A 20,838-nucleotide genomic window follows, 5' to 3' on the forward strand; every position below is an offset into this window, starting at 1 on the left:
ACATCTTCGCTTAGAGCAACAGCTAACCCCCTCTCTCTCTCTCTCACTCATTCTGCTTTGTTTCCTCTCTCTTAACTAGCTTAACATTGCAGCAGACACAATCTTGTCTCTCTCTTAGGGTTTGTACGTGCTTCATCTGAAGCCCATCTACATCTATTTCTCCGTGAGATCTCTCTGTCTCTCTCTTCTAAGCTTTAAGTTTCTATTTTTGTTCACGTTATGTGTAGTTTGCTTCTTAGCTTTGGTAGTGGTTTTTACTCTCTCTCTCTCTGTAATGTTGCAGATGCAGATTCAGAAGTTTAACCTTCTCAACCAGTTGGTGAGCAAAACATAAAAAAGATCCTTTTGTTTTTGTATTTTTTTTTTTTTTTTTTTTGTTTTTTACGCCCTTCCACCCTGCTCTCTTGCTTTGATTTGTGTTTCACTGTCTTGGATTTGACCTTTTAATTTTCTCTTTTTCTTAGGGGGGAAGTTAGGGAGTTGGGTTTTAAAGTTCTGATAGGAGTCCGTGAACATGTTGTCCTCGTCGTCTTCGATGAGAGCTGGGAGTTCCGATCAGCCTCCGCAGCCGCAGAGGCGGATCATGCGGACGCAGACTGCTGGGAACCTTGGGGAGACGATGTTTGATAGTGAGGTTGTCCCGTCGTCTCTCGTTGAGATTGCTCCGATTCTTCGTGTTGCCAATGAAGTTGAAAAGAGCAACCCCAGAGTGGCTTATCTCTGTAAGTTCATGTATAATTTTGCAAATTTTGTATTGTTACTGGCGTTTGTTTTGTGAAAAAAATTATTGTTTTCGGTACTTGTTCTGTTTTGATATCCTGATAATTTTGTTTGAACGATGTGTATAGTTTGCAATTGTGACCAATCGAGCTTTCATAAAAAAATTTGCTTAGAAATGAAGGCAATGACTTCTTCCGAGCTGATCTTGCTTGTTAAATATGTGCTTTGCATGTTTAAGACCGTTCAAAAGAAAAGATTTGTGTTTTGCATATTTAAGTGGTTGTGTGTTTATTTGTCTCTTTCTTTGCATTGGCATATTGGGTTCTCTGATCGATTGTGTGCAAGTACGCTCATGGTCACATGTTCTACCTTCAAGAGCAAGGCATTTAGAAACTGAGTTGGATATGACTTTCCTGGTGCTAGGGGGCAGGATGTTGTAAGTTATTATATTATTCCATTCCCGAGCTCTTTATCCAGTTGGGAACCAAATTAAAATGGAGTGTAATTTTGGATTTTTCTAAAATGTTTTTAGGTTTCAGCCATTAGGCTATACAATCAGGTTCCCCCCTCCAGTTTGTTTGGTTATTGTGGATTTGCCATTTTCTTATTCAAGGAAGAAAGCATGGTGCAACGTTTGAAAAAGTACTGTCTTGGGTTGTTGAGTTACACCATCTGAAATGATAAATTGTGTAGCATTCCCATTGGTGGTGATACAAAGCAGTAATGTTTCAATGGAAGGCCCAAACTACATGACCTATACTTCAAAAGGACTAGTTAATGATACAATTGGAGCCCCATTGAAACATTATAAAGAGCAAGAACTTCTCATTGCCAAGCAATGTGGGATCCCATACACCACCTACCCTTATCCATATCATATGTGGTATTACAATCTACTCCCCTTAAATTCCCGACGTCCTCGTTGGGCCTGTCCATTGTAGGTGGCATGGCTCAAGTTTCACATTTCTGGTTGGGATTGTCTCTGATACCATTTGTAACACCCCAATGGAAGGACCAAATCATATTGACTATACTCCAAAAAGACTAGTCAATGATACAATTGGAACCCCATTGAAACATTATAAAGAGCAAGAACTTCTAATTCCCAAGCAATGTGGGATCCCATACACCACTTACCCTTATCTATATCATATGGGGTATCACAATCTACCCTCCTTACATTCTTGATGTCCTCGTCGGGCTTGTCCATTGTAGGTGGCACGGCTCAAGTTCTGCATTTCTGGTTGAGATTGTCTCTGATACCATTTGTAACACCCCAATGGAAGGCCCAAACCACATGACTTATACTCCAAAAGGACTAGTCAATGATATAATTGGAGCCCCATTGGAACATTATAAAGAGCAATAACTTCTCCTTTCCAAGCAATGTGGGATCCCATACACCACCTATCCTTATCAATATCATATGGGATATCACACTTACATTATGAAAGAATTACTAGTTCAACTACTGTATGAGCTTTCCTTCTGGTTGAACCTCTTACTAACTACTCATTTCTAGAATTTGCAATCATATAATATAAATGCTGGTTTCAATTTTAGAACCGTTTTCTTTCTTATGTAATGTTATGCTACCTTGATTAGTTAAGCTGCACTTGTTGGACATAACATTGCACATAATTATCTTGTGCTTTACTTGATATGCACATAAGGTACTTGATAGCCACTCATTCACAAAAAGATAAATAAAATTGATAGCCAATTATAAGGTGTATGGTAAGTGAATCACTTTGGCCATGTCTCTTTTTGTTTAAGTGCGCCTATACCAATGCTGCTCGAGAGTAACTAATTTCTGCTTTTGGCCTGTTACAAGTCATCTGTATATTCTATTATTGTTATTTTCAACATACATCCGATTATTACTTTTTATTTTTTATATTTGCATGTTCACTAAGCTTGTTTGAGATGTAGATGTTCTTTATTTGTTACTTTCTCGTGGTATATTTCTTTTTCAATTTTCTTAGTCTCATCTGTTGTGGCTTTGATGTAGGCCGGTTTTATGCTTTTGAGAAAGCTCATAGGTTGGATCCAACTTCTAGTGGACGCGGCGTCCGTCAATTTAAAACTGCCCTTCTTCAACGTCTTGAAAGAGTAAGCATTATATTATGTTCTTTGTTTCAAGTCCATACCAAGACTGTTTTACATATAATAAGATTATGCTTTCAAGATCAAGCTTTCAATTAGCTGGATTTTGGATTTTATATTTATGAACAACTCATTTAAAATTTGGGTGAGTTCGAGCTTGTTCACAACTGCTTACTTTGACAGAAAATATTATTTATATTGTATTTTATAACTTCAAGTACAAATTTTAACAATCTTTATAACTTTTATATATACATATATCAATGATTATATTAATAAGGATTCAGGTATTATGTTTAGTATTAGGAACATGATTTCCTCTGACATTTTTAAATATTAAAAATATTCTCATTATAACTATAAAGATAATATTATAAGAAATAATAAGTTGAAGTTATTCGAGTTTACATGAGCTTATACGAGTTGAGCCGAGCTTTATCCAAGTTGTATTGTTTAATAATCGATCATAATTTACAAGTTCATGAATGGCTTGTTTAATAAATGAAATGAGCCGAACTCGAGTTTGACTGAGTCGATTTTGAGCAGCTTATTGAGCAGCGTTATTTATTTACATCCCCATATCTTACTCTTGTCCTATGTTTGGTTTATGTTTATGCCAAAAGAAGTTTATAACTACGGTGATGGTAATACTTTTAAAACCAGGAATTTAGGCTAGAGGTCATTCCTAAAGTATCCAATTATGGATTTTTGGAGTATATGGGTGGAAATTTCTCATGTTGACGGCTCCTCAGGCATCTTGGGAATTAATGGAATCTGTTGTTGAGATTCATAAACAGCAGATGGAGTGGCTAATTTATGTTCTAAAGGAGTCTTGGTTGGCGAAGCCATTGAATACAGTATTACAAAGTTAATTTGCATGATGAAAAACAAGCAGAAATAAGAAGATATTTTGAAGCCAAATTTGGTGCTTTTCTGTAGCATTTATCAATTGCCTTTTGTAAGATCTGAGTGCTTGTATGTAATGGGGACAGCTTTCATAATCTGCTTGTATCCATGACTAGTGCTTAGTGGTTATTAGTTGTATTCTGTGTATACCTACTGTGTACTTGTGCTATGCCTTTTACTATCAATAAAGTTTTACTTTGACCTGTCAAAAAAAAAAAAAAAAAAAACAGATCTGAGTGCTTTTAGCTTATATGTTTTCTTTTCTTTCTCTTTGTGCTGACTATCAGCTACAGCTGTTTCTTAATATTTTGTAACTCTTTCAGGAGAATGATCCTACATTAATGGGAAGGGTAAAAAAAAGTGATGCGCGGGAAATGCAGAGTTTTTATCAAAATTACTACAAGAAATATATACAGGCTTTGCAAAATGCTGCTGATAAAGCTGATCGGTGGGTCCTCTGGAAGCTATTAGGTCTTTAGTTGGTATGATTGGAAACTGCTTTTGTCAATGCTCTACTTGACTGTGGACTTTCTGTTTGCATCCAGTGCGCAACTTACAAAGGCGTACCAAACCGCTAATGTTCTCTTTGAAGTTCTAAAGGCTGTAAATATGACACAATCTATGGAACTTGATCGCGAGGTGAATATGTGACATTTGTTGAACTTTATATCTTAAAGCTGTTTTTTTTTTTTTTTTTGTGCATGCTTTGTTTGTTTAGGTTTCATCATTTTGAAATTATATTAATTGAACTAGCTATCAACTTAGAAACTTCAAGTTGCTTCATAATGCTGCATATATGACTGATACATTCATGGTTGATATTTTATAAGATTTTGGATGTTCAAGATAAGGTTGCTGAAAAGACAGAGTACTATGTCCCTTACAATATCCTTCCGCTTGATCCTGACAGTAAAGATCAGCCAATTATGAGATACCCTGAGGTATTTTTCAATTTCCACACTTTTTACCATGTTCAGTACAGTTATGAGATACCCTGAGGTATTTTTCAATTTCCACACTTTTTACCATGTTCAGTACAGTTATTTTATGTTTGGTGTACTGTTATAATACCTTGATTTGCAGATCCAAGCTGCTGTTTACGCCCTTCGTAATACTAGGGGTCTCCCTTGGCCTAAGGACTACCAGAAGAAAGATGAAGACATTCTGGATTGGCTCCAGGCCATGTTTGGCTTTCAGGTGATATAAGTAATTGGATCTGTATCTAAATTTTTACCAATGTTGTTGGATCCTCCTGCATGATTGTTTTTAGGGGTGAAAAGTTTTTGGTCCGGACCGGAAAAACCAATTGGACCGGACCGAAACCAATTGAATCACTTACATCTAAATTTTTTAAATATTTTAAATATATATAATATATTATTTATATAGTAGTTGTAGAAGTTAATTATGTAATTTTATCTAATCTATCACCATTGACCATATAAAATGTAAAATAATATATGCTATCAATTAACTAATATATCATATGATAAATCATATGATATTATATGTAGATACATACTCTGCTAAAGTACTAAGTTAGTAACTATTAATATCATAAATATAAATTATAATTATAATTAATTATTTTTTTAATGAGTTAGTTACATAATCCACATTAAAGAGCTCACTTAATTTTGATTTTACTAAGTTAATTAATTTTTTTGTATTAATTTATCTATCAAAAAAAGAAGAGAGGAAAAAAATGTTCCTAACTCATATGCACCGAATCAGACTGATTGGACCGATAACTAATGGTCTGGTCTGGTCCAGAAAAAGGATGGACTGAATTTTTCAGTCCGTGACCCTGGACTGGACCGATTGCACCCATAAATTTTATTTTAGAGAAAGCTACTTGAAATGATTATAGCCTACTGAATTTATTTTTTTAATTTAAAGTTCATTGATCATATTATTTGCAGAAGCATAATGTGGCAAATCAAAGGGAGCACCTAATCTTATTGCTTGCAAATGTCCACATACGACAATTTCCGAAGCCTGATCAACAACCCAAGGTTGGTCCTTGCACAAACGCCTAGTCTCAGTGGATATACTTCTGTTTCTTTCCATGTTGTCCACTGCTTTTGTTTCTTTGGTTTCTATCCCCTTTTAAATCAGTGATTTGTATTGATTGTAATACTTGCTAAGTTTATTTTAGCAACAATTTGATCTGAAGTTAATGGATTGTATTAACATCCATAAACTATACCTTTTGGAGGACTTGTTCCCTTTCAGTGATGTCAACATAAGACCAATTCTGCCGGTGCCATCTTCATGGTCCATTGCACCTGAAAGGAACCTTATGTTATTGGCATGACGTTTGAGACAGCCACCACACCTACTTAGAACAATTCTTCCATGAAGTGGGGGGACACTGCACCAATCCTAGGTGTTCTAGGATTTTTGTTGCCACTCAACTTTCACTGCTATAAACCTTCTATGAGAACCAATTTCACTGCTGAGTTTGTTTAATAAATGCTACCTGTGTCCTCACACTATGCCTTTTGCTTTATTTAGTAAAATATTGATTATTTATTAACAAACTTGCTTAGCGAGATATATGAAAGAGAAACAAATTTGTGCTCATGTTTGGTAACTTCCCCACCACATGTCGAGCAATTTAGGCTTTGTAAACATGCAATGATGCTGTGGGGGCACTTAGCATGGAATAAGTATTCTTACTATTCCATTACGTTGTTCCCTTTTGTGGGAATCCAGTTTGTCAAAGGAACAATCATTTCTCTTAAACTAAAAATAATGATTACCAGTCTCGGTTAACTTGCAACTCTAATGGAACAGGTATTTGCCTTTAAGTAAAGAAGTGAATTACCAAACCTTACGTTCAACTCCTTAACTTGGTTCCATGTTTTCCATCCAGAGGGACGGTTGAGAAACTCAATAGTTTTTTTCAATTTGACATTTCAAGTGGCTCATGAATATGGTGTTTGGTATTAACAATGTTGGATGGATGGACTAGCTGTATTTTTTTGGATGTGTTATGCAGCAAGTTAAAGCTTTTGCATTTGATTTTTCTAAGATTACACGAAAATAGAAGGGGCCGACATTATTGAATGGATGGAGTAGCTGATTTTCTTTGTGGCTGGGTCTTTACGCAGCGAGTTTTTTGATTAGGAATTCTCTCATTTTTATTTTTAATCCAAACAGTAGTTTTTTGATCTCTTTCTCCCTCCCTCCCTCCCCCTTCTCCCTCCAGTCCCTCCCTATATATGTGCATATTTATTTTTTTATGTGGTAACTTAAATTTTATGCTTCTTGCACAAGTACCTGTTACGTATTTTGAGAATGATTATGAATTATGAGAAGAGAGCATATCTTGACTAGTTGTTTTTGCTTGTATACGTTCTATACACTGGGGCTACTCCTTTTTCCTAGTTAATATCAATACTATCCTTTAATCGATCACAAAAAAAAAAAAAAAAACTATGTACATGGAAGGGTGAAATTAGCTTGTAAAAAAAAAGGGGTGATATTGACCTGATTCTATTCTTGATATTTTCCAAAATGGAGTTGAACTTAAAAAGTGTGTTCAGCCTACATTTTTAAATACAGGTGCATAATGCAAAAATATATTCCATACGCTTAGTAGTTCATCTTTTATCTTAACACCTGCATATTTCTTGCATAGTTGGATGAACGTGCCTTAACTGAAGTGATGAAAAAACTTTTCAAGAACTACAAAAAATGGTGCAAGTACCTGGGTCGCAAAAGTAGCCTTTGGTAAGCCTTCTCATATGAATAGGATTGACTGATATGGCAGCTGCCAACATACTGGTGGCTATGTCTTGGCCTCATACGTTGTTGGGCAAGCTTCAAGTAATAACCTTAGTTTTCAATTTCAATAATCTGTTTAATGCTTTTAAGTTTCTAAACTTTCAGGTTACCGACCATTCAGCAAGAAGTGCAACAGCGCAAACTACTATACATGGGTCTGTATCTGCTGATATGGGGTGAAGCTGCAAATTTAAGATTCATGCCAGAATGCCTTTGCTATATTTATCATCACGTATGTTTCCAGATGTTCTTTTTCTTCTATGATTGTACCTACTAATGTGCCACCCTCTTAACTCAAATACCCCCACCCAAAGGAAGCCCTTTGAATCTAAATATTGTTCTTAGCTAGTTACATTGCTCAGATGAGTAGAATGTGTAACACTTCTAGTGTTGAGGCAATACATGTTTTGTTGTAAAATGGCCTCTTTTTCATTCTCTCTAAAGCAATATCGTAATTTGTAGCTCGCTGTGGCATTACTTGTTTGAATGCCATGTGAAGCATTTTCATGGTGATATATCTATTTTCAAAGCTCTAAACATCTTACAATTGGTTATTCAACTCCAAGATGTGCTTTCATAGACGTAATCTTCATAGAATAAGAGTTGGTGCTTATTTGTTCTGCGTTTTTTAGATGGCGTTTGAATTGTATGGTATGCTTGCTGGGAATGTTAGCCCCATGACCGGAGAGAACGTAAAGCCAGCATATGGAGGTGAAGAAGAGGCCTTTTTAAGGAAAGTTGTTACTCCAATCTACAAAGTGATTGCTAAGGTATTGTGTGCAGTTCCTTTCTTGGAGTCCGCAAAATTTGAGTGCTGCTTCTTCCTTTTGATTATATCTTTTCATGTGTTATGATTGTTTTGCTCTGCAGGAAGCTGAAAGAAGTAAAAAAGGGAGATCAAAGCATTCTCAGTGGAGGAACTATGATGATTTGAACGAATACTTCTGGTTATTTCCATTTACTTATTTTGAGCCATTTCCTTGTTACCTAGAGTTTATTCTGATTAATTTTCTTTTGTATAACCATAGGTCAGTTGATTGTTTCCGGTTGGGCTGGCCGATGCGTGCCGATGCTGATTTTTTTTGTTTGCCCATTGATCAGATTCCTGAGAACAATGGAGTAAGCAATGATGGTTATTTCCATTTATTTTTGTTTATTTCATGCTTCTTCCAAGTATTAGCATATGTTCTCCTCCAACCATTCTGAAAAAATATTATAAGATGACATGGAGTTTCTTGTGGATATATGTTAGCTGTATTGATATTATGTATATCAACTGAATTTGTTTCGAGCTGTTTGTCTACTTTGGGGATTTGGGGAGGAAGTTGTTTCTATGTACTTGGGAACTTGTTAATGACCCTTCCTTTTTCTTTTTCTTTTGGGGTTCATTGAGTGGAAATCCAAGACTTATGGCTTGTTTGGACACTTATAATATCTGTGAATAGTAGTGAAATAGTTTGAGTTAAGATGTTTAATTGGGTTTTGGGAAAGGAGAGAAAAGAGTTAAATAAAAATAGAGTAATGCTAGATACAAGCCCCATACAAACCTTTTGTAAAACAATGGGTCCCACTAATAAAGAATAGTTTTTTTTACACATTTTTAAGGTGGGGTCCACTTTTTTACAAGGGCTTGTATGGGGCTTGTCTATTTGGGGCTTGTACAAATCATTTCTCATAAAAATTTTATAAAGTTAAAATATTGTTTGAATATTATTTTTTAATATAATTTTTGTTTTGAAATATATATTTTTTTATTTGTGTTTTATTTGAAAGTTTAAGAAATTTATAATGATTAGATAATGATTAGATGAAAAAGTTAAAGATTTGAAATTGAAAAGTGTTTTGTGCTTGTGTGATGTTTGGGAAAGAAATATCTGAGAATATATGAAATTACATGAGAATACCTTGTTACACAAACAAGGCCTTAAATTGTTTTGTGAATCCTACAAAATTGGTTTTTCATTCTATGCTTACAATTGTGCTACATGTCCAATTTTCCATTGATCTTAATAGTTAGATCTTTGTCGAAGGTCCCCAAATTTTTAGGATGAATATTACAAAAAAGGTGGTAGTTCAAGTGTGCAGAATGTATTTATTTGATTATTTTATAATCTCATCTTTTACAACATAAATCTTCTCCAGGATAACAAGCCAGCTACTAGAGATCGATGGGTGGGAAAAGTTAATTTTGTTGAGATCCGATCATTTTGGCATATTTTCAGAAGCTTTGACCGTATGTGGAGCTTTTTCATTCTATGCTTACAGGTGCCAAGTTCTACCCCATGCAATTTGTTTTTCTTATTATTCATTTATGTCATCAATCATATGGAATGGAGCTGAAAGTGGCTATTTTTATCATAAGGCTATGATCATTGTTGCTTGGAATAGCACTGGGGATCCAAGTTCAATCTTTAGTTCTGATGTATTCAAGAAGGTATTGAGTGTCTTTATAACAGCAGCAATATTGAAGCTTGGTCAAGGTAGGTAACAACATTTCCATCTGCTTTCCCCCATGTTTGCATGTTGAAAGCAATAGTATTATAATGCTTAAATATCTTGATAAAACTACTGTTGCCCTCCACCCCGGCATGAAAAAAAGAAAGGAAATAATTGAATTTTATAGTCTTCTCTTGCTCTATATGGACACACATTTACAAAAGTGAAGGCCAAGTGTAAGTTAAATTTTATACATGCACCAGTTTTGGTTCTTTTTGTGTGAGCTTGAAGTACTGAAAAAAGTGCTTTTATAATTTTCTTTTTTTGATAAGTAAAAATGTTATATATATATATATATCAAAAGGAGTAACCAAGTACACTGAATGTATACAAGCGAACACCTTGCCCATAATAGAAAACTCCTAATAACCCAAAAAGCCTGTTAAAAACAACCCAAAATACACCAAGCCTGACCTCAACCCCAACCCCTTGCTTCCCGTAGATCTAAAACTCTACCCAAAAACTTTTATAATTTTCTTAAATTATATAATATAATTTCAAGACCTAGAACGTTATTTAAACAAATATTCTTATGCACTTGTTGATATCAAATACCATTGATGTACTCTAGTGCTACTTATAAAAAAAATTGATGTATTCTAGTGCTACATGTTTTATTAGGCATGTCTATGCTTTGAATCGATATAATTGTCCAAGTTGGCTTTCTAGATGGATTGATATTTGATTGCCTATGTTCTATAGAAGTGAACACCTGCAATTATTGTGCTTTTTGGTCATGGGATTTTTAGTATATTTTGATTCAAGGTGGTACTTTAATGTGACTAATTATAAAGTTGTTTATAATTTGAAGTGTTATGTTTGAATTTTATGTAATGGGTTGATTACATAATTTTAACATTGCAATGTACTCTAATAAATTGAGTTAATAGGCTAAATATATTACCATCCCGCTTTTGAACCTTTTTTATTATATTTTTTGTTATTGTAGATCATTCTAAAAAATGTGTTTTACTTAAATCAGGTGTGTGCTTGCACTTTGCGCCTAAACTCTAGACAGAGTTTGCGTTTAGGTGGGCCTGGCGTGTTAACCACAATGACATACATACAGATTGTTAATTACCAGTTTTTCAAATACTTGAGCTGATAGGAAATTTTGAACTCAGGAAAACTAGTCCATTAAAAGCTTTTAGGAAGGTGTGAATTTATCATTTAATTATACCGTTAACATAGATAACTGCATTCTGCATCTACTGCCTCTAAAAGTGGGTTGAATTTACTCCAAAATCAAGGGTAAACACTGTACATGAGTAATGCAGTTTTTTTGTTAAATTTTTTCTTTTAATAGATCATGAATTTTATTAATAAAAGAATAGGCACGATTCAAGTACCCAGGATGTATGCAATAGAAACATAACTAGGATTTACAGTCGATTCAAGAAACTCATGGACACTTAGTCCATTAAAATCTATCGTGACTGCCCAGAGGAACAAAGTGTTGAAGAAGAAAACTTTAAGCTTGTCCACTGTCCCCTTCCGTTCTTCAAAACTTCTATTATTTCTCTCCTCACAAATGTATCAAGTTGAACATATGGGAGCCATCTTCCATATTGTTGCAATTTGTGGATTACCAAGTAAGAGGCCCCTCCTCCCCTCCCCCCCCCCCTCTTTTCTTTTTCTCGATTTGAGGAAGTCCTCCAATTTTCTATCATCCCATGATCCTAGCTACCTCGCAATATAATACCAATTGATTTATATGGATGAAGTTAATCATAAATGCTTGTTGCATGTTCATGGAAAAAATGAAGATTTTTGTAAGTATAAAACAAAAATGAAAAATGATCATTAAGGCAGTCAGCAACTTGCTTCTGTAATAAAATATTTTGAGCTCTTGATTGGAAAGTAGGACAAACCAAACTACTTTGGATCTTTTCATATTTTATTGCTTGTTAAAATTTTCGAGCCAAGCTGAGATGGGCTGCAGCATTGGGCGACAAAGAAGGTTTTAGAGTACTCATATGGTTGAGATGGGCAAGCTAAATCTTCTCTTGACATTTATTTGGTTAGAGACTCATCCCTGTGATAAGTTCATCTACCCGAATTCTATTATGAAGTTTTTAGTTTAAGCCAAGCAATAGTTTCCTGCCTCTACACTAAGTTATTTTTCAACCCCTAGTTTTGCAGTATTTGTGTTGTTCAACGCCTATGTATCGCTTGCAATCTAATGTGATTGTTGCATTAGATGTTGTGCAGCATCATCACATATTCAAACATGGGTTTTGCCATTATACACATCATATGTCTTTGACATCAAACTTTGGGGAATCGAGCACTTTATTCTCAGGCCTCGTTTGTTTTCACAGATGAGATGAGATGAGTTGAAATTAAAGTAAAAGTTGAATAAAATATTGTTAGAATATATTTTTTTAATATTATTTTTGTTTTGAGATTTAAAAAAGTTGAATTGTTTATTTTATTTTGTGTAAAAATTTGAGAAAGTTGTAATGATTAGATTAGATGAGATGAGTTGAGAGGATTTGTGAAAACAAACGAGGCCTCATAATGTGATTTTTTATTTTTGATGCATACCTGTTGTATGAGGATGTCTATGAAGCTATTATGGAATATGCCACATGTTTTCTTTTTTTACCCATGGCTATTGAGTTAATTGCTAAATTGTTTACGAATAAAGTTTGACTCAATGAAACAATTTTATTTTGGCTATAAAAATTGAAATAAATTCAATTTTTTTGTTGCGAGTGGCTATAAGATTACGGTCAGCATATCGAGCAGAACTTGTTACTTGATGATTTCTCTGACTTAATAAATTCAATTTTATTGTTGCAAGTGGCTATAAGATTACAGTTCAGCATATCGAGCAGAACTTGTTACTAGATGATTTCTCTTTTGATTTGTGCAGCTGTCCTTGATGTTATTCTTAGTTGGAAAGCACGATGGAGTATGTCATTCCATGTTAGGCTTAGATACATCTTAAAAGTGGTTTCAGCTGCCGCTTGGGTGATAGTTCTTCCAGTTACTTATGCTTACACTTGGGAGAATCCTCCTGGATTTGCCCAGACCATCAAAAGTTGGTTTGGAAATAGTTCGAGTGCACCTTCGTTGTTTATTTTGGCTGTCGTCATCTATTTGTCACCAAATATGCTGGCTGCGTTATTGTTTCTCTTCCCCTTCATTCGGCGTTTTCTTGAGAGGTCCAATTATAAGATTGTGATGCTAATGATGTGGTGGTCGCAGGTTTGCATCATTGCCTTCTTATTTTTCCAGATTTATTTATATTTGGTGTTGTACTAAGGCTTTTATTGCAGATGCTTATACAAAAATATCATCATCTTTGTGTTCATCTGCTTATATACATGTTGGGTCATTTGTATCTATGACTTACAAATTTGCAGCCTCGGCTTTATGTTGGGAGGGGAATGCATGAGAGCGCGTTTTCTCTTTTCAAGTAAGAGTGTAGTGTTCGGTAGCTGGGTTGAATTGCTGCTTTAAATGATTTAATGATTCACAATATTGATCTCTTTTTCAAAATTTGCAGGTACACAATGTTTTGGGTGCTTCTTATAGTAACAAAGTTGGCATTTAGTTACTATATAGAGGTGATTCTTTCATACATCATAGAAGCTGTAGTTGCTTTTACCTACCATTACTAAATTTGATTAAAAATACTAGAAATAATTCCCCAAGCAAATTTTTGTTGAGGGAGTAACAAAGCTGTAATGCGTAAGCTCTTCCAGTTGTATGTCCATAGGCAGTTGCTTTATTCATTATTACTTGTTCTGATGATCCATTGCCTTGCAGATAAAGCCACTGGTGGGTCCAACTAAATCTATAATGGATGTTCAAGTAAGAAATTACCATTGGCATGAGTTTTTCCCCCGTGGTAAATATTATGAATATGTGCCTTGTATTTTAAATACTTCATTCCTATATGAAGCGGTTCATAATGTGCTCATTTGCTTTGCAGCAAAGAACAATATTGGCGTTGTGATTGCACTCTGGGCTCCAATTATTCTTGTATGGACGGATTATGCTAATGTCTGCTTTGTCTCCATCTTTCGGAACATAATGTAACTTTTGGTACATCTTTTCTTCAGGTATATTTTATGGATACCCAGATTTGGTATGCCATATTCTCTACAATATTTGGAGGTGTTTATGGTGCATTTCGCCGCCTTGGAGAGGTTAGTGGACCATTTCCTTACTCTCTAAATTAATTCTTTTGCCATAGCTTCTATCTCAACTATTCTTCTTTTGTAACACCCCTTCCCGTAGGTACGAAATGTTATGTATTCCTAGCAATGCACGGTAAAGAGATTCTACCTCATAAAAACACCTCATTTATTGAATCATAAAGCTAACTTAGCACAACTGAGTCTCATAATATAAAAGCTAAAACGTACAAGTATCATAAACTAGTTCTATGTATCAAAATCATTTAGGCCCGGTTTGGATGCCTAGATGAGATACACACTATCTCATATGAGCTGTACTTCATCTTTCATCGGCCTATCCAAACGGTAGAATATAAAATTTTATCTCATCTTTGACTTTCTAATAATCGCTATAGTACATCTACAGTAATAAGAGAGTACTGCTACAAAGTTTCATTTGCCTCTACAATACCACATGGGTCAAAGACTCGGTAATATAGAGAAACATAAAAAGAGAAACAAACAAATGAGTCGAAGACTCGGTAATATCACATCATACTGTAAACTTAACTTAGCTTAACATTAGACTTAATTTTGAAACTTACATCGTCGCACATACACATAACATACAGATCATTCATTAGTAACATAAGCAGAATCAAACATAATCATGGCAGTACATGTAACATGGATGCATGAGTGATTGACTCCATGCATTTCTTATCATTCGTACATAACTTATTCATCTTGTCTTTCACTTAGTGTCCATCATAACATATGTGCATCAGTCCAATTGTCGTTGATGGCATAATCATATGGTGAATGATGCTTGGGTTCGTGGCACCATATAATGTATCACAAGATATAGTGAAACACGCTTGGGTCCGTGTTATCACATAACATATGGTGAACCACGCTTGGGTCCGTGTTAGCACATAACATATGGTGAACCACGCTTGGGTCCATGACACCGCATAACATATCATAAAAACACGCTTAGGTCCGTGTCACCTCAAAACATCATAGCATGCATGTGGTGGACCACGTTTAAGTTTGTGGCTTGCACATCCACCCATAACATAAGGCCAAACTTAAAGCTTACTTGTCATTCATGTGTCTTCTTTCTAGCTTTCATAATGCATGTGAACATGTTGACTTCATGAATTTATATGGCGTGACATATTCTTGTGCATGGCATAACATTAAACATGGCCTATTAACATGAGCCGTACGTAACATAGCATAGCATAGACAGGGCATAACATAATCTGAACATTTCATGGCATACATGTGATTTTCATGACATCATCCATTCTAACAACAATCCATATCAGCATAGCATACATAGTCTCATTCACAAGCATATCATCATAATTCATTGAGGTTCATGAAAATGGGCTAACCTTGAATTGTCTCGTAGCGTAGCATACGTAAACGTCACGTTTTCATGCAAAACAGAATATTTACAGCACACATAAAGTTATGATCATGCTACTTACCTCTTAGCGTTGCTTCCTAAACCTCACTTTGTAGTACGTTACCAAGAGAGAGGGCTGAATGCGATGGGTGGCTTTGGCGGCCGGACTGAAATCGAAAGTCAAGGCGGCCTCTTCTGCTTGTGACGGAGAAAATTTGAGAGAGAATAAATTTTTGTGGTCTGTTAGACTGAGGGCTCGTTTGGATATAGAAACAATTTCATCTCATTTCATTATTACAACTTTTTCAAATTTTCACACAAAATATAATAAACTATTAAACTTTTTTAAATCCCAAAATAATAATAATATTAAAAAATAATATTTTAACAATATTTTATTTAATTTATCTAAACCCATCTCATTTCATCTCTCTATCCAAACGAGCCCTAAGAACCATGATGGGAAGAAAAAGAGGGGGAAGATTCCGGCTTGGGCTTTCCGGGAAGGTGCGAGTTTGACGGGAGGCTACCAATTGGCAGTTTCTGGGGTTGTCCGAGTACCTCCAACCCTTGTGGTGGTCGACAGTGGCTGAAACGGAATATACAGAGGTGGTTTTGGTTATTAACGATGGTTTTAGTTATTAAAGATGGAGAGAGAAGGGGTCTATGGGGTCGACACATGTCGTGGGGGAAGGAAAGCTTACCGACGGCGTCTTTTGTGATGGTTTCCGTCGAGGAGAGAGCCTTGGTTTGTTGTGAGGAAGGCTCTGGGGCTGGCTGAAACGGAAAGCTTACCGACGTCGTGGGGGAAGGAAAGCTTACCAACGGCATCTTTTGTGATGGTTTCCGATGAGGGGAGAGCCTCGGTTTGCTGTGAGGAAGGCTGCAGGGCTTTTGTTTTCAACAGGGGGCTTGCTGTGAGTATGGGTTTGGCTGCTAGGGTGCTGCTGGTTTGATGGAGAGAAAAATTGCGTGGAAAAAGAGTGTGTGTGTGTGTGAAAAACTGTGTGAAAAACTGTTGGGTACCAATTAGGAAGGTTTTGCAAACTAGGAAACCAAAACCAATAGGTATGGCCATGTAGAGAGTGGAAGAATCTCACTCAAATAAATCACTATCTCTAAACTGATCTTTAGTAATAATAATACTGAAAATAATAATACTAATTATAAACTAGCAAAAAAAAAAAAAGAATCCTTAAACCCCTAACTTAGAACCCGTATGCTACATCATTTTTTGTAGTGCTTGTTTCCCCAAATTAAATTATTGTTACTATTATTTTTTTTTGTTATTAATATTCGTTCTGAGCAGTCATTAAGCTTGTTATGTGATTGCTACCTTGAGTATGTGGGAGTTGTAAGGAAGAATTATGTCCATGCAAGTGCTACAAATTAGTTCCTTTTAGAAATGGAGGAGTTTTAAAGCTTTAGGTTACACAAATGAGATGACATAAAATTTGAAAGTTGAATAAAATATTATTTTTTAATATTATTTTTGTTTTGGGATTTGAAAAAGTTGAATTGTTTATTATATTTTTTTTTGATAAGTAAGAATCTTTTTTTTTTGATAAGTAAAATAAGACTTTATTGAATTACCAAAGTAACATGATACAAAGAAAATGCCCTGTTTATGAAGGCATGTTGGAAACTAGGAATTCATGAAGGTCCATGTCATTTAAGTCTATAGCAATGGCCCAAGTACAAAGAGTTTTAAAAAATAACAATTTTAGCTCCTCCACAGATCTCTCTTTGTCTTCAAAAGTCCTCTCATTTCGTTCCTGCCATAGACACCACATAATACAGGTAGGGATCATCTTCCACACTGCTTTAATCTGTCTCATCTCCCGGATAGAATTCCAGCAAGCCAATACATCCAAAACTGTTTTCGGCATCACCCACGCCATATCCATCCTTTTAAACACCTCATCCCAAATAGTCTTAGCTATCTCACAGTGTAGAAGTAAGTGATTTACCGTCTCACCCCCTCTTTTACACATACAGCACCAATCTGCAATAATTATCCTTCTCTTTCTTAGATTATCCGTAGTGAGTATCTTACCCAAAGACGCTGTCCACACAAAGAAAGAGGCTTTGGGAGGAGCCTTATGGCGCCAAAGCTTTCTCCAAGGAAACTGTATCTCTGGTTCTTGTGTGAGAACCTTATAGAAAGAGCGAGTTGAGAATACCCCTTTCTCTGCAGGATGCCAACACATCTCATCTTCCTGCTGAATGTTCGGTCGAACAGAATATAAGAGGCTATAAAATTCTACAAAACTTCCCATCTCCCAATCCTGTGCCGCCCGGTTGAAGTTGATGTTCCAATGAATGTTTCTACCTGTGACTGAGACTTCCATAACTTCCGCCACTGTGGCATCTTTGTTACTTGCAATCAAGAAAAGAGACGGAAACAGATCTAAAAGTACACTGGTACTACACCATCTTTCTAACCACTTCAAATACCTCTTCCTCTTCAAAAGCCCTCTCCAATCTGGTAACATCCCCTGGTTCAATAGTGTCAAAAGCTAGACCATCTAACGTAGGCCTCCAACCCACCTCTTCCGTGAGAAGCTTTTTGAAGAAAACAACCACATGGTCTTGAATAACCTCTTCTTCTAGATTCTCAACCCCTTCAATTCTCAGGACTTCAATGTTATTATTTCTTCTATGTGAGTTCGCAATTCTATGGAAAAATTTCGTACTCCGATCCCCTTCTTTCAACCAAAGAGCTCTTGATTTTTGGCGCCATGAGATTTCTTCCTGTAAGATTATCCTTTCAAGATCAGCAACCAACAAAACTTTTTGTGCTTGTTCCTCTTCATTTAGTGGCCTCCCTTCTTGTAGTCTTTCAAAATACTGAATTTCCATCAACTTGGAATTTTTGTTCTCCTCCACATTTCCAAAAACTTGTTTATTCCACTCCTTTAGATCCTTTTTTAATGCTTTCAGTTTGTTTGCAAAAATGAAACTGGGTGTACCTTCAAATTGATACGACGTCCACCATCTTTTAACCCTTTCCACAAAACCTTCTGACTTCAACCACATATTTTCAAACTTAAAACACCTTCTGCTGTTACGTACACCTCCACAATCCAGAAGAATAGGCCAATGATCCGACGTTATACGACTCAAACGCTTTTGCCATACCTCCGGAAAATGGCTTTCGAACTCAGAAGAAATCAGAAAACGATCCAAACGGGACCATGTCTGATTATTTGACCAAGTAGCTGGACCCCCTGCTAATGGAAGATCTACCAAGTTTAAATCAAAAATAAACTCAGAGAACTCCAGACTTGCTGGTCTCAATCTTCTATTTCCCAAACTTTCACTCTGGAAGCGCACCACATTGAAATCCCCCCCAATACACCATGGGAGGTCCCACCAACTTTGTACCCCTACAAGTTCATCCCATAAAATACTTCTATTGACATCTAAGTTAGGTCCATACACTCCAGCAAATGCCCACAAGAAATCATCTGATACACTTTTAAAAGAACACTCTACCATATATCTCCCTATGTACTCCTCCACTTTCTCTACTACCCGTCTATCCCACATTATCACAACTCCTCCCGAAGCCCCTGAAGAGGCCAAATATACCCAATCCACATAAATATTACTCCACAAACTCCGGATATACCCATCCGGTCCGGGAGCCTTGAATCCGAAGACGCTTCTCTACCTCGTTTAGGCCCCGGACATTCCAAGATAAAATCTTAGGCTTCATTGGAGAACATTCAGCCCCTTCCCATTTGCCTTCTTCCTACTAGAACTTGCTTCCGAGTTCATCGACCACATTAATCTTTTTAATTCCCTACTCTTCTTTGTGCTCCCCCTCTTTTCTTGATGATGGCCAGCTTCCATAGCAGTTAACAAGGCTATAAACTGCTCCTCATACCCAACACATTCAATTCCCACAACATGTTGAATTTCTTTAGCTTTATGAATAACCCAATCTGATGCTTGATCTGGAAAATAATAATTTAGTGGGGTAGGGTTTCCCATTTTATTATTCTGATTTTGAAATTCACTTCCCATAGAAAAATCCTCCAAACCACATGGGATGAAAAGTTCATCTTCCACAGAATGCATGAAGTCATCAGAATCTTCTTCTACCTCAGCCAACTCTAGGTCTGCTACTGGTCTCCCCGACCCTTCCACTGGAAAGAGAGACATCCCAGCCTCCCCCAAACGCAAGCTCTGGTTCTCCTCTGCCGAAGGAACCCTAGGTTGTACGCCTAACAGAGGATTTCGGACACAAGCCTCCGGCGAGACCACACCGGCGACTTCCACTACCTCCGTCGGCGCCGTCTGTTGCTCCTCGCACTCTGTCGGCGTCGTCTGTACCTTGTCCGGCGTGAACCCGAGCCCGTGAAGCTCGATGGAGTGTATCGGGCTAGAACTCGGTTTCGCGAGTTCTGAAGACCCGGATCCAGACCCGTTTACTTGGGTCCTGGATAACGACCTGCATGAATGGGCCTTAGGCTGTGGTCCGTAGCTTTGGGCCTTAACTTGAGACGGCCCTGCCCCAGCTTGATCTTCTGCTTTCGACCGACGCCAGACATTCCATCCTTTGCTGAATTTTCCTTTCTGTTGAGCCTTTTTTCGAGTGAATCTCAGCCCATCCACCTCCTTCAGCTTATCAGTTCCCTCACAATCCTTTAATGAACCGACAAAGGCTACGATAGTAGCCATATCCTTCTGCAATGCACGTAACTGCCCCTGCATTTTCAACAACTTCCTTTGCATTTCCCATGTCTGCCAGTCGACAGAGGCCCTGCCATGGGCATGGTTCACCCTACCTTGCCAACGTCCCTTACCTTTGTCCAATCCCTTCGCACCAGCCACAGCAGCCACCTCCTCCTTCGCAGCTCTCGGTGTCGACGTCGCAAGAACCTCTTTATACGATCTCTCTAAGTGTTTCAGTTTCCCTCTTCCTTCCTTCGGATTGGCTCCTCCATGCAGACCACCTTCCCTTGTTCTTTCTTTCCTTTGTTCTAACAAAGCCTCCCTCATCTTCCTCCATCCCCAGCCATTCTCACCTTCTGGGATACAAAGCATATTTCTTCTTCCTCCCTGAGCATACTCTGATATTTCTACATATCTTCCTTTCCTATTTTCACAACGTTGGGCAATAAAACTACAATAACCCTCGCGTGTTGCCGAGTATACCTCCTTTTTTCTGCTCAAGCTCTCCTCTAACACCTTTCCAAGCCAATGTATAGAGGATACACCCATCAGCATCGAGTTTTCTATCTTCCAGCTTCTCTCTGTAAC

At 36.8% G+C, this 20,838-nt stretch overlaps 1 protein-coding gene across 3 annotated transcripts in view; it reads left to right on the forward strand.

The window, feature by feature from the left end:
• Positions 1 to 20,838, forward strand: part of LOC109020928 (callose synthase 3) — a 36,450-nt gene continuing 15,612 nt past the window's right edge. The window contains exons 1-22 of one of the 3 annotated variants that reach the window (XM_035690170.1): positions 1 to 163; positions 284 to 319; positions 465 to 722; positions 2,732 to 2,832; positions 4,056 to 4,180; positions 4,278 to 4,371; positions 4,563 to 4,673; positions 4,816 to 4,929; positions 5,655 to 5,747; positions 7,379 to 7,470; positions 7,630 to 7,756; positions 8,157 to 8,294; positions 8,395 to 8,471; positions 8,553 to 8,643; positions 9,667 to 9,789; positions 9,887 to 10,004; positions 12,899 to 13,233; positions 13,392 to 13,444; positions 13,535 to 13,595; positions 13,798 to 13,879; positions 13,964 to 14,013; positions 14,094 to 14,180. In XM_035690170.1, coding sequence (XP_035546063.1) covers positions 515 to 722; positions 2,732 to 2,832; positions 4,056 to 4,180; positions 4,278 to 4,371; positions 4,563 to 4,673; positions 4,816 to 4,929; positions 5,655 to 5,747; positions 7,379 to 7,470; positions 7,630 to 7,756; positions 8,157 to 8,294; positions 8,395 to 8,471; positions 8,553 to 8,643; positions 9,667 to 9,789; positions 9,887 to 10,004; positions 12,899 to 13,233; positions 13,392 to 13,444; positions 13,535 to 13,595; positions 13,798 to 13,879; positions 13,964 to 14,013; positions 14,094 to 14,180 — 2,280 coding nt within the window. In that variant the 5' untranslated portion in view covers positions 1 to 163; positions 284 to 319; positions 465 to 514. The remainder of the gene's footprint in view (positions 164 to 283; positions 320 to 464; positions 723 to 2,731; positions 2,833 to 4,055; positions 4,181 to 4,277; positions 4,372 to 4,562; positions 4,674 to 4,815; positions 4,930 to 5,654; positions 5,748 to 7,378; positions 7,471 to 7,629; positions 7,757 to 8,156; positions 8,295 to 8,394; positions 8,472 to 8,552; positions 8,644 to 9,666; positions 9,790 to 9,886; positions 10,005 to 12,898; positions 13,234 to 13,391; positions 13,445 to 13,534; positions 13,596 to 13,797; positions 13,880 to 13,963; positions 14,014 to 14,093; positions 14,181 to 20,838) is intronic. The other 2 variants (XM_035690171.1, XM_035690172.1) reach the window with 2 other exon arrangements.

This window comes from Juglans regia, chromosome 5, assembly GCF_001411555.2.
Source record: "Juglans regia cultivar Chandler chromosome 5, Walnut 2.0, whole genome shotgun sequence".
Lineage (NCBI taxonomy): Eukaryota > Viridiplantae > Streptophyta > Magnoliopsida > Fagales > Juglandaceae > Juglans > Juglans regia.